The sequence below is a fragment of the Amborella trichopoda genome, chromosome 1, assembly GCF_054954075.1.
Source record: "Amborella trichopoda isolate Santa Cruz 75 chromosome 1, AtrichopodaSantaCruz75HAP2 v2.0, whole genome shotgun sequence".
In the NCBI taxonomy this organism is placed as follows: Eukaryota; Viridiplantae; Streptophyta; class Magnoliopsida; order Amborellales; family Amborellaceae; genus Amborella; species Amborella trichopoda.
The window spans coordinates 56556078-56569365 of record NC_142336.1 but is presented as its reverse complement, the minus strand read 5'-3'; the positions used below and the strand labels follow the sequence as shown (position 1 = coordinate 56569365).

General features: G+C 36.9%; 1 protein-coding gene across 3 annotated transcripts; it reads right to left on the bottom strand.

Moving 5' to 3' along the window:
• Positions 1 to 2364: 2364 nt before the first annotated feature.
• Positions 2365 to 7034, bottom strand: LOC18440799 (squamosa promoter-binding-like protein 3). Of its 3 annotated transcripts, none has more exons than XM_088847521.1 (4): positions 6745 to 7034; positions 5191 to 5327; positions 4302 to 4532; positions 2365 to 2750 (listed from the first exon to the last, which is right to left on the bottom strand). In XM_088847521.1, exons 1-4 carry the CDS (start codon positions 6837 to 6839, stop codon positions 2629 to 2631), a joined length of 585 nt encoding a protein of 194 aa, XP_088703647.1. In that variant the 5' UTR covers positions 6840 to 7034; the 3' UTR covers positions 2365 to 2628. The 3 variants fall into 3 exon arrangements, with proteins under 3 accessions (XP_088703647.1, XP_020526749.1, XP_088703637.1); XM_020671090.2 differs by having other exon boundaries at positions 5732 to 6766; XM_088847511.1 differs by having other exon boundaries at positions 4302 to 4525; positions 5732 to 6766.
• Between the last annotated feature and the right edge of the window lie 6254 nt (positions 7035 to 13288).

The window sequence follows — 13288 nt, the reverse complement described above, 5'->3', positions numbered from 1 at the left end:
AAATCTTCTCAATCTCTCTATTTTCTTGGATTATTGACCCAAGATTTGAAAGTACGTTCTTTCTTGTATTTATTAGTTGTCAATCTTAACTACTTTATCAGTTCTACTCATTTTATTACTAAACTTGCATTCCATATACTTTGTCTTAAACCATATTGTTAATTGATAACACTGATATCCTGATAACAAAATTACTTTTTCAAATCATATCAATTATCCGTACATGTACTTGGAAAAGGTTTATTGAGAGTGACCGATTACTTCACTATCAATTGGGAGAAAGATCATAAGACTTTTTCTCTAATGAAAAAGGTTGGGAAATCCTTGGCAAAGGTTTATCGAGAGTGACCAATTACTTCCCTATCAATTGGGGAAAAGGTCTATTGAGAGTGACCAATTACTTCACTGTCAATTGGGAAAAAGATCGTAGACTTTTTCTCCAATGAAAAAGGTTGGGAAATCCTTGGAAAAGGTTTATCGAGAGTGACCAATTACTTCCCTATCAATTGGGAAAAAGATCATTTGAGTAGACTTTTTCTCTAATGAAAGAGGTTGGGAAATCCCATGGGTCGATGCTTTTCCAGTAGCTTTTAGTTGGGATTGGAGTCTTGGATGTTGCGCTTCGGCCCTTGATGCTCTGCCCAACCAAGAGCCCCGGCCCCTTTGTAGAGTTTTCACAAATGGGGAAGATGGCAAGAGCATGATATAATGAGTTCCGTACTTCTTCCCAAATTGTATACTGTCCGTTTACTTCCTTGGTTTAAAATTCAATATAAGAGGTCCTTAGGTAAAACTCAATATAGGAGTCTTTCATAACCCTAAGTTTTGGGGATGTAACGTCCTCAACCCATTAGCTATCCCCAGTATAAAAAAAAGAAAAGATTTGCTGAATGGAATTCTCTATGTATTAAATAAGTAATGTCTCAAAACAATAATTCTTTGAAAGGTGACTTGCCGGCTGAACCTAAAAAAGGGAGACCGTCCAAGTTTTGAAAGGTGAGTTATGAGCATAAAAAAAACTAAAAATTCAAAATTTTTTCAGAAAAAAATTATCTAATTATTCTTAAGTGGTTCCCAAAATTTCGGACCGAAAAAATCCTCTCAAGTATGTTTTTTCAGTAAAGGAGTAGATGTAAAACTACATGCTCCCTCCGGAGCATGGTATTCGTAGTTTCGTACTCGTAATATCTATGCGTGATGATCCAAGCTATGATGTAACTGCAAGAAAGAGATGCTGGCAATGGGCAGGTCGGCCTGGCCCTAACAAAGTAGGGCCCTAGGCCACAAACGGTGGCCCAAGGGCTGAGCCAGTGCTTGCCTGTCCTCGTTTGGTTTTATTTTTCTTCTTTTTTGTAGCCTGGCCCAGCCAGGCCCTAAATCCTAACATAGCAAAGGCCGGGCTTGGGCCAGGCCTATGTGGATGAGGGCCGAGTCAAGGCCAAAGTTGACCTGGTCCAAGCTCGGCACTTTGCCACCCTTACATTAGTATATAGAGGTCACATCAAGTTATACGTTAGAACGCTGCAAAAGTGCCTTCCCAACAATGCAAATTAGAAAGGCAGGAAATGGGTGGGTCGCCGTGATTGCTTGCTAAACTATAATTTTTCATTTTTTCTACAAATTGAATTAAGGAAAACTTATGTATAAATCCTTTTTCTTTTTTTTATAATTAAAAAATAGCCCCATATTTTCATAGTTTATGTTGAATTAACTAATAAGGCATCCAAACTTGTCAATTAGGCCCAACTAAAGATATTATATTTTATTTTTATTTTTCCTACAAATTGTATTAATTTATAATTTTGAGAGTCCACACTTCTCAACTAGCGTACCTAAAACTATATTGCAGAAACTAAATTGATCAAAATACCTTTAAAGTATTCAATAGCATTTAGGTCAATTTATTGTTTCAAATTATTTTGTTTTAAAGTTTTAAGTTAGGCATGTGAAAATTTTCGTGAAAATCCAAATTGCCAAAAAAATTACAATGAAAATACAATGATGAGCAGTTATTTTCTTTTCTACTCTCATCATTGGAGGATCTATTGCATCATTTGTGCGACCCCCTCTCTCATTCACACAGGCACAAAAATCTCAATCTCACTCTCACTCTCACTCTCACTCCGGCCGGGGGCGAGGGGGTGAAGACAACCTCTTTCTCTCCCTCCCTGGCCGGTGGGGTTGAAGACAGTCTCTCTCTCTCTCTCTCAAATTATGTTTCCCCAGGTCATTAGTCATGAATTTCTTCCAAAATGGGCCTAAGATTTAGATTCTCAACTCTCGAGCACAATGTTTTCCTATCCCACAAGGGAACCAATAGACCCTAAATTTCACCTAAGTTGGCCCCTCTTTTTCAATCCATAATTACAGTTAAAGTTTCCTTTTATTTTCACGAAAAAGCACCTTTGCCAAATAGTATTTCGCAAAAGGCCACATAATATACAATACCAGCAGCCAATATAAAATAAAAATTTATTCACCGAAAAATTCTGTCACTGAAAATGAAAAGGAGAAATTCGGAGTAATAAGATTGAAGAGAAATTGAGCTTACCAAGTGCCACCTACCAGAAAACAGTGGTCATGATTATGGCACCAGGTGAGGTGGCCTCAAGTCTTGAATCCATTATTTTATTGCGTGAGATAGGCAGGCGAGTGGGCCATTGTTGAGCCCCACGAATCCGATGACAGAAGAGAGAGAGCACGCCGACGATCTGGGGCTTCCTCCAAGCCCGCAGATCCGGCTTCGATACCTGCAATTGTGGACCCAAATGTCGGTACATATAATTCATTCACACTACTCACCTACTAATTTCCTCAGTAAAAGTTGCAGGAAACATTGAAATTGTAAATGGGGTGGGGTGGGTAGCTTGGAAACTTAAGGGTGTGTTTGATTGGTGGAAAACACGGCTTCCACCGCTTCCCCTGTTATCTTGAAGTGGGATCCTATTTTGGTAAACCCGGCTTCCCATGGCTTCCAAAATAGCCTTATGATGCCCCACAGGAAAAATAGGCTTAAACCCCCCATGATGCCCCCACAGAAAGAGCCGTTCCGGAAGTTGGTGCAAGCACATTTCAAAATCCTGAAATATGTTGGATATCTCTTTGGAAGAGATCATAAATCATTGAATTGACTAGTAAAAGGTCCCGCAAATTTGGCTTTTATGATAATGTTGTAGATGATGAGATCCAAGGAAAATCCCGCATTTATGGAATCCTTGTATTTTTTCAATATACGAATGTTGGGACTATCATTCAGTTAAGGTGTCCGAATTGTTTCCAAAATCTATAGATTAGCAGTTTTTTTATAAGCTGATTAACATTTTTGGGCAGTATCCAATATATCGTGTGTAGCATTGAAGGAAAAATCGGGCGGTCTAACAGATGACCGCTCAATTCGATTGGAACCGGCCATTGGTTGGTACCGATTTTGGCCAACTTTGGTGACCGGCGAGGTATTTTTAAAAAATATTATATAAAATCTCAAAAAATAAGGGATTTTGTTTGCAATGCATTTTTTAATGTTTTTCATCATTATGGTAAAGATTGAAAATTTTTTGGTCATTAATAATTATTTTTACATTTTTCTATCTTTTTTGAAAAAAATTCAAAAATACCACTGGACAAATTAATTTTTTAAATCTATTTTTTTTTCATTTGTTTTCAACTTCATTTGGATGTGCTTTGTGTAATCATTTTTTCAATATACTTTTTATATTTTATTAGTTTTTTTTTGTATTTTTTTTAACATTTTTTTGACTGCTTGAGACTTGACCAGTTAGAACAGTTGAACCGGCCTGTTTACTAGTCAGGCTGGTTGAACTGCTTACGGCCACATGTTTGGATAACCGTTCCGATTCGATTTTTCCTACATTGGCGTCTATGCTCTTAATTTTGCGATCGATTTGACCAAAATGTCCAAGAACCACTAGGACTAATCAGCATCCAATTTCACAGTTGCGTAAAAAGTTTTGAGGTTAAATGAGGTTAATCATTTAACTGGAAACATAGTGACTATGATCCGTTCAATGATAATTAAAAAGAACATCTGTTTTTTCAGTAAAAAAAGCGCTAGCAGAGAAGATATCTTAGAATGAAAAATTACAGTAAATGAACGGGCTACTGTCATTTCAGCAAAGAGAATGGTGGGCTTTTTGGCCAAAAAAGCAGTGATCGAAAACTCGGAGTCCAGTCGGAATCATCTAAGTTACTTGGCTCAGGTAGGGCCCGAGTCCCGAGCCCGAGCCGAGTTTTTTAACCAGTAATAAAGAAAAAAAAAATGTTATAGTTCAAAAGAGCCTTACCTTGATGGAAGGTTTGCAAAGGGGCATCCCTGAGCATTAGCATCCTGTCAAAAGATGGCATCTCTGAATTTGCCACATGAGATTCTTCTGTGAGACTCTCCCAAGAAGCTTTCGAACGCGCAAAGCGTAAACCATATGTGTCCTCCCAAGACGATGATGATGACCTCGTTGTTGTTGTTGCTGCAGTGGATGCCACCGGATCCAATGCAAGTCGTTCCAGGGACCTGCAATCTATACATTCAAAAGCAGCCTTGCTTAAGTAGAATATAAACAACATTTCCGACCTGTGGTTCAGTGCATAAGACTCTTCGTAAAAGCAATATACTCTCTCTCTCTCTGGGTGGTTTTTGCCATGCAAAGCATAGACAGCTGTCTAATGTGTGCATGCCTGTGCAGACGGAGATTGCTTTTATTATATAAAAAATTAAAATAGAGGAACATATTTATGTTTGGGTAAATTAACTTCTTGGAGATTTGAAGTTAAACCAACAACAAACAAACGTAATACAAAACATATTTTCCTATACTAACATATAAGTTGCAATGAATTTATATTTTTTAATGCTGGTAAATAATTACAGTAGTTGAAGCCCATAAAAAAAAATGCAGTCCAAAAATTTAATTTTCAGACAATTCTCATTTCATTTTTTATTTTTAATCCATAAATTTGTTCAATTAATAATACAGGAATTCAACGCTTTAACTGGAATAGGATGGTAGCATATGTAAGGAACCGAATATGATAACTTTTTATTTGTAGATAACCAATCTGATAATAGTTTTATTTATTTACAGATAACCAAGTCCCTTTTATTATATGATAGTTCTTATTATTGTTATTATGAATAACCAAATCGGATGATGTTAAGCACAAAAAGAATCATGGTACCATGATGGGAGGAAGTTGTCCTAGAAGGGTTCAATAGAATTGCATCAGGCTGTGACTTCCTACGACGGGCATTATGATCAGCTAGGCGCCTGCGACAGCTTCTTTTTCTGTCGTCGAACTCCAACAAACCATGGAACCTTTGTACATGATCAGGCATGTAAAGGTGTAAGAATTACATGGAAGAAAACATATCATAACAATAATTAATAGAAAGTGATCTAAGAAGAACGAAAAATATTGGGCCTAATGGCTGCTTCAAACTCTCTGAAAACAAATGGATCTTTGATCATTATGGTGCTAGCACTTTCATATGCAAATAGTAGCCATCCGAATAAAGATATATCAGCAATGCATGAGAAAATTAGATCCTTCCAATTGCCATGCCACAGAAAACATTGGGTTAGTAGAATGAAGTAAATCAAAGGTTCCTGACAGAATAACCAAGTCAAAAGATGATAATAACATAGAATATGCAGATATTTCGAAGTGAAATTATCCAATTATATCAAGTTTAATCAACATTCACAAAGTAAGGACCTGCCTGCTACACTGTTGGCAAAATCGTTGTTCTTTTCCACCTACGATGACTTTGGGGCATTTAGAATGGTTATCACACACTTTGTGTTTTCGGTGATACTCTTTAGATGAAGTTAGATCAGCATTACAACCCTCAACTTGGCAATATGAGTTTTGGATGCTCTGACATGATGTCCTAGACCTTTTTACGACACCAGGAAGCAAAGAAGGTTCAGAAGAAGCTGCTGTAATCCTGATACTGTTTCCAGCTGAGACATCTTCAAAGTAGGTCCTCTTTCCAAGCTTCAAACCCATTAAAGGTTCTCCTAAGCTTGCTGAAACCAGTGGTAATGGTGAAAGGTTAGAGCCTTTCAATCCATTGTAGTCATTCTCCTTGGCGGAAAATTCAGGAATCCTTTCTTGTAAGTGAAATGAAGAACAAAAGTGACTGGATAAATCAAGGAAGCTAGCATCCCTGTACTTGGAGTCCTTCATGACTTCAGATTTATTCAGCTCAGAGGAGAAAATTGAGGATCCACTACTTATATTAAATGATGAAGAATCAAAACAGGATGGGATGGCCCTCTTTGAGAAAGTACCATAACCTAAACTAGATGCAGATTGTGTAAACAGCCCATTACCGAAATCTCCATTGTGAACACTTCCCCAATCTGTTGGCTGTGCAACCCTCTTTATGGTCTCATTTCCTTTACCAAGAAACATCGCAAAATTTTCCCAATTCCACTGTGAGGTGGGTTTCATATCCCATTCCATACCAGATATGTTCACAGGGAGGAAAGATGCATTCTAATTCACACTATGGATCACAAACTACGATAACATCTACCCATTTATCTTTTCAAATTAATAACATCTACCCCTTTAACAGAAGTAAAATTTACACCGGCATCCATTGAAACCAACCTTTTGTAGACGCAATACTCAAACCCAATGAAAGAAAACACTCTCAGTAAGCACATGAAATTGGCAAATAAATTTGCTGAAATAAAGGCTCACGTTTTTTACTGGTGAACTCACGAGAATGGAAAGAATGAAGTAGAACCAGAGTAGTAGTGGCAACCACTAAAAAACACAAAACTAGTTGGCACGTTTGGGCCTGAGGTTGAAGACATACATCACATCAACAAATTGTTGGTCTTGAAATATACAACCAATAACCTAATAAGGCAAAGAGAAAGATGAAAAAAATGGGAGAATCATGCTTCTGTTGGCATGAACAGAAACAGTGGATTGATGTAACCCTCAAGCAACTATACAAAAGGGTTGTCTGCTTAGCCTCTGGGATTTAGGTCTGAACCCAATTCCATAAGCAAACAGCATAGCCACAAATTCAATTATAGCATATGCAGGAAAGGCACCACACACTGAAAGCACTGTATTCCTAAATCAACAAATGCTGCTGTCCCAATCATTACTTTTGGAATTTTTAACATCCTTGAAACGTTAAAGCGATCACCTATCCCCCAAAAGTAATATTTTTATGTCCAAATCTCAATGGATTTGGTCACTATATCCACCATTACTCTATCTAGATCAAAACATTTATGTGCAAATGATGGGTTCAAATTATGATACATAGATTGCTTATCAGGAAGATATAATTACATAACTTTATCAGTCTCTTTTATTTTTATTGAGCTTTAGTTCAACAAAGTCCATATTAATGCAAAATGAAGAATGAATTTATTATAGTTGGAGACACTCAATAATGCCTCAGTTTGAGCGATATGAGCATTAGCATCACAACGTACCAAAACATTCAATCTTTTCGTCAGCCTACTTTTCCACTGAAACGTCGGGTCTTACTTTGGTAATGGTGCCATGGTCCTTTATCTCCAAATTAGAATCACAATCTTAATTGACAGTGTAAAGGGGCTCCCACATAAGAAACTGTTCAGATATTTAAGGCTAATTGACAGTATAAAGGGGTTCCCACATAAGAAACCGTTGAGATATTTAAGGCTTCAAAGCTTCCCAGCGCATGGGACTGGTGCATACTTTTGGCCACGGTGATCTGAAAAGCATTTCGCCTTGTCTGACTGTATTTTTTTTTGTTTTTTCTAGGGGCTATATTTTTGCTTGAAGGTATCCAAAACACAAATCCCAGTATTTATGATAAAAATTCTACCATTTTTTACATGATATTTTAGGCCCCAGTGTCTCTCAATTGATGTTAGCCAGCAAACAATACATGATCATTGAAATTAGTCCATTTAGTCGATTTGGTCCAGGTAAGCAATACATTTACATATGTAAGGTTCATTTAGTCATTCCAATTCCACAACTAAAAAAAAGCTCCAAGCAGGTTTTCAGAGTCTTTTCCGGTAAAATAGTAAGGGCCGAGGGTCGAAATCTCAAACTCCAATCCAATGACCAGAGTGAGGTTCTGGGATAGAAACTAGGGTTCTATGTGAATGCCGCAAACTTAAGCTTTTCTTTCTGCAGGTTCATCTATAGACGAATGTGGGGCATTGGCATGGTTCTATTAACAGGTATTATACTCTCATCACTAAGGGCGATGACCTTAAACTTTTCCTTAACCTATCTCATGCCTGGGTAAAAAGGTAGGGTTGTATTAAGCAGGCAGTCAATGTAAAATTTTGTCAAAAATTATCATGAATCCTGAAAGGCACGGCCTTTAATAAAGCAGAATGACAAACCAGGATTTATGTAGCTGACCCCAATGAATTGGGAAAATGCTATGATGATGATACTCTCATCACAAACTTTTCTAAGAGAAAGCACTAAAATTAGATTTATTTGCAACTTCTCAAAAAGAAAAAAAAGAAAAAAGGAGAATTATTTGCTAATTTGAGTAATTAGAAGAGATTTTTTGCTTTAATTCATCAACGTGATTAGACACACCCCAATCCAGAATAAATTTCCCTTCAGTCATAAATGCATACAATCATTCCAGCAACCACGTTCGTAACAATTAATTGGAAAAGGTCAAATCATATACATGAACATTAACTATTTAAGTTAACAATTCTTAAAAAAAGGACATTAACTGCTGGAAACTCTAATTTATTACCCAAGCAAGATTATATCGATCAGTACGACAAGCATAAATGTTTAATAATTAGACCTGCCAATCTATGCATCTGAAACAAATTTAATAGTTTATGGTATTTCTTCCCAATATTTAAGCTTCTTACTGTAAATACATTACACAGGTTATTTGAACTCGATTATTTGATATTACCTGCCCTGGTTCTCCACTGAATTTCAATTCCTACCTACCCTTTATAAAAGGTTTTTCCTGCAAATCTCTTGCCCTCTAACTATAGGTCTTTCTACCAAATAATTCTTTGATTTCTTTTTAACCAATTTAAATCAGAAAATTCACCACTATTTACATCAATTGATAAGAAACCTCTAAGTCTAAGAGAGTAAAAAAATCCTCAACCCTCTTTCTGGTTCATGATTACAAGAAGCAAGTCCTTATCAATTCAGAAATTTGAAGGAATACAGAATTATTTGATTTAAAATAATTAAATAGGTCCCAAACTATTTCTTGGATTCGAAGTTCTTAGATCAAAATGCACAAATTCTTAATATATAAACTATCTGCAATGTGTGCATAAAAGCTACAAAATACTGTTTTACCGCAGTTAAACCTACTTTTCTATCCAATGTTAAAAACTTATCTGTTGCAAAACCATAAATGCCTGACCTACCATACCTGAACCTATCTTGCTCGATCTTAAGTTCTTCACCACAAATACACTGACAAAGCTTTGATGTAGAACCACAATAAATTGAATTTAACAACTACCTTATAAATTCAAAAGATCTCATATAAAATACGTTGTGGCTGAAGCCAGAGCCTTTTTCCTGGACTCCTGTTAACCGCAGTAAGCCAGAGCTTTTTCTCTGCCACCAAAGTTTCACTGTAAAAATTGGACAATTGACATTTTACCGCATAATTTTTAGAATTTCATCGATAATGAAAGTGTAGAGATCAGTGAATTTTTCATGCCTAAGCATTAATACTTTAGTTAGCTTTATTGAATTCAAGTTTCAGAGCTTTATTGAATTCAAGTTTAAAACTTTAGTCTGAAATTATGGAATTTTACAGTTTAACCACATTATTTCAAAATCCATCCCATAAAATTCATGAATCTCTCTCCTGATCATCTTGTCCAAACTTAATTTCAACAAAACAATCCAACCACTTTCCTCTACTCATCAAAGCCTATCTTCGAAACTCCACCTAAATTTCACCATAAAATGCAAAAAGAAAATGACAGCTTTACTGAAGAACCAATATTCGAAATTCCATCATTGACCTGTAAAAGAAGCAAAGACCAGTAAGCTTGCATAGCTGAAAGTTAATGCTTTAGGTCGGTTTATTGCATCAGTTTTTCCCTGCTCTTACATATTCGACCTAAAATAGAGGGAAAAAGTGGAGTTTTCTCACTGTTTCTTTTTACAGATCCTGCCAATGTTGTCGGCGGCTTGTCCTATCTGTGAAGGCATGTGCCATTGCTCAGCTTAAGATACTGAGCTTTTTTGTTCCCCATTAAGAATCTGCTCCCGAATTTATACCATTACCAGTGAAAAAGAACGGTAGATATAGCGAGAGAACATTCCTTATAAATACCCATATCATTATTACTAAAGACAATGAGGTTCACAAACTGAAGTCACGTCCATGATTGTTGGGATAACATAACGTACGGCGCTCCGTTATAGATTAAGAAGAAATTTATCAATCAAAATACACCTGATTTATTAATTATTGGAAAAAGTAAAAGTTTATATAGAGCCGAGGCTCTAAACAATCAAATTAGAACGCACCTCAAAAATTTCAATATAATAGGTTGTTTTGCTATCCAAATATCTTCAAATTGATCATCTCGACATCAAGATGCATGGACATGAGAAAAACATGGATTTCAAGTTTGAAAATAGTGCATCTTGTAATGCATATTTGGATCATCAATTTTTCAATATTTTCAAGTTTCATAAATTTGCTCGATCTATATTATTTTTTAATCTCAAAATTTTATAATTAGAGATGAAATTTAAGGCTATAACAAAGATTCCTAGTATTGAAACCACATTTCTCAACTCTATTTGAGAGGCGCTTTGCTTTAATTGTCTTCAATTTTTAATCAATAATCATGTATATTTTGGTTCGATTTTTTAACTTAAATAAATTTTTTAAGTAAAATATCAAATAGTTTATCTCTTAGATGCATAGTTATAGATGGTTTAGTCCAAAACAAAAATAAGTTGTTAGAAACAGGCTAAAACCAATGTTTGGCTATGATGGGCCAATTTTGATTAGCTAGACAAACTTGGATAAATATATTTTATATATTTGATATTTTAAAATTATTAATTACTATTTTTATTTTAATATTTTTAATCATATTCAACTAGGTTGAATGGAAATCAGAACAATTATTACTAGACCATCAGTTCTGCTAAACAAATTCTAATTTCATAATCAAAGCGTGGAATGGGTAGTTAAAAAACTGAGCTTAAATCCCATCTAAATATGTGTTATCGGATTCGCTTTGAAGCCTTTTTCGGTTTGGTGGAAAAAATTAAATAATTCGGTGTTGCGGCCAATTAAGAGGATTTTTAAAATAAATAAAGTATATATTTACATATAAATCTATATATATTTAAAAATAAAAATAAATAAATAACAATTACGTGCTTTGATCGAAGAGGCTGAATCAGACTGAAGCGGCCGAAGCAAACTAAAGCTGATGCGAAGACTCTGGCCTCTACGGCGGAAGTGAAGCAAATCCGATAACATTGATCCAAACTAACATGCTTGAGCAAGTGCAATACCAGGATGGGGTAAGAAGTCCTTGTGTGCTTGTCAAAAATTGAAAAAGTTAAAAAACTATGGGTGGCAACGGGCCGAGGTCCTGGCCCTAGCCCTAGCCCAGTCTTCATGCTACAGGTTGGAGCCCAAGCCCTAATTTTTTTAGTGCCGGCCTAACCATGCCTGGCATGGCTGCCTGGCTCATTGCTAGCCCTCCAAAAAACACTTGGTAAGGGAGAAAATAATGAAATATTATGAAAATATTCAAATGAAGGGAAATGCTAAAGTGGTAGTTTGATTGAAGATGCCATTAACATGACTAACTATTATATTTTCTACGTACTTTCTCATAATTAACTTTCTTTCTCTCTTTTTTGGCTTCTATGATTGTTGAGACCGAACATTCAAGTCCATCATGCGGAATCACATGATCAAAATTTCTTTTTTTTATGCTTTTTTTAACGTTAACGGGGTAGGAAGAAAATTGGGCAGCCTCCTGGCATAACCTCTCCCAAGAGGTATTACCGGAGACAAGAAAAAGTACCAGGTACGAAACCTTGGTACTTGGCAGATTTGAAAAGTGAAGTTACATGACTTAGCTTATAATTATGTCACTAAACCAAAGAGCCCCCTAAATGTAATCAAGGGAGAGAAGAGAGTGAGAGAGAGAGAGAAAGAAAAAGATGAAAGTATTTCACAACCTGTGAACACTGTATGGCTCGGTGGTTAGAGTAATGAAAGGGTTAGAAAGCTAAATAAAACTAATTCAAGATGACCCCAACCCGAGTGACCGAGTGTAAGAGAATCAATGTCTCTTATGACCCGACTTTACTGTACGAGCTGATGGTTAGAGTAGTAATGTGAGTGTTAGAATCCTAGAGCACTACCTTAGAACGACTCCAAATCGAGCGCTCAAGAGGTGAAAGAAATAGTAAGTCAAAAAGAGAATGAAGAAACAATGAAATAATGGTGAATTAGTGAGAAATGAGAGAAAGATAGAATGGATAAGAGAGAGAGTAGATGAAGGTAGACGAATGAGGGATGCGAATTAGAATGAATGAAATAAGAGAGTGAGAGAGAGGAATTAACAAAAATGGAGAGAGAGTGGATCCGCCTATGGTGCGGGTCCGTGTACTTAGGAGGGAAGAGAGAGGGTGAAAGGAGAGAGAGATGGAAGGAAAGAAGATGGGTCCGCCTCTAGTACAGGATTGTGACTAAGGAGAACATGGGGTAAGAGGGAAACTGAAGAGAGAGAGCGATAGAAGAGAGACAAGATGGGCCCGCCTATGGCATGGACCCGGAGACTAGGGAGGGGGAGAGAATTAGGGAGAGTGAGATAGAGAGGGAGAGTGGATGGACCCACCTGTGGTGCGGGTCCGTAGCTTGGTGGGTAGAGAGGGTATGCAAGAGAGAGAGATAAAGAGAGAGGGTGGACGGACCCACCTAGGTCACGGGTCCGTAGCTTTAGACGAGTGGGAGAGAGAGAGAAAGAGAAGGAAAAGAGGAGAGGGTTGGACCTGCCCTTGGCATGTGTCCGTAATGGGGGTGAGAGAGAGAGGGAAAGCGAAAGAGCGAGAGAGTAAAAAAGGGCAGAAAGCCAGGCCCGCCCTAGGTATGGGTCCGGGACTTGGACTATAGAGAGAGAGAGAGAGAGAGAGAGAGAGAGAGAGAGAGAATGAGAGGGGGAGAGAAGGAGCTCGGATCCGCCCCTGGGTCAGAGAGAGAGAGAGAGAGAGAGAGAGAGAGAGAGAATGAGAGGGGGAGAGAAGGAGC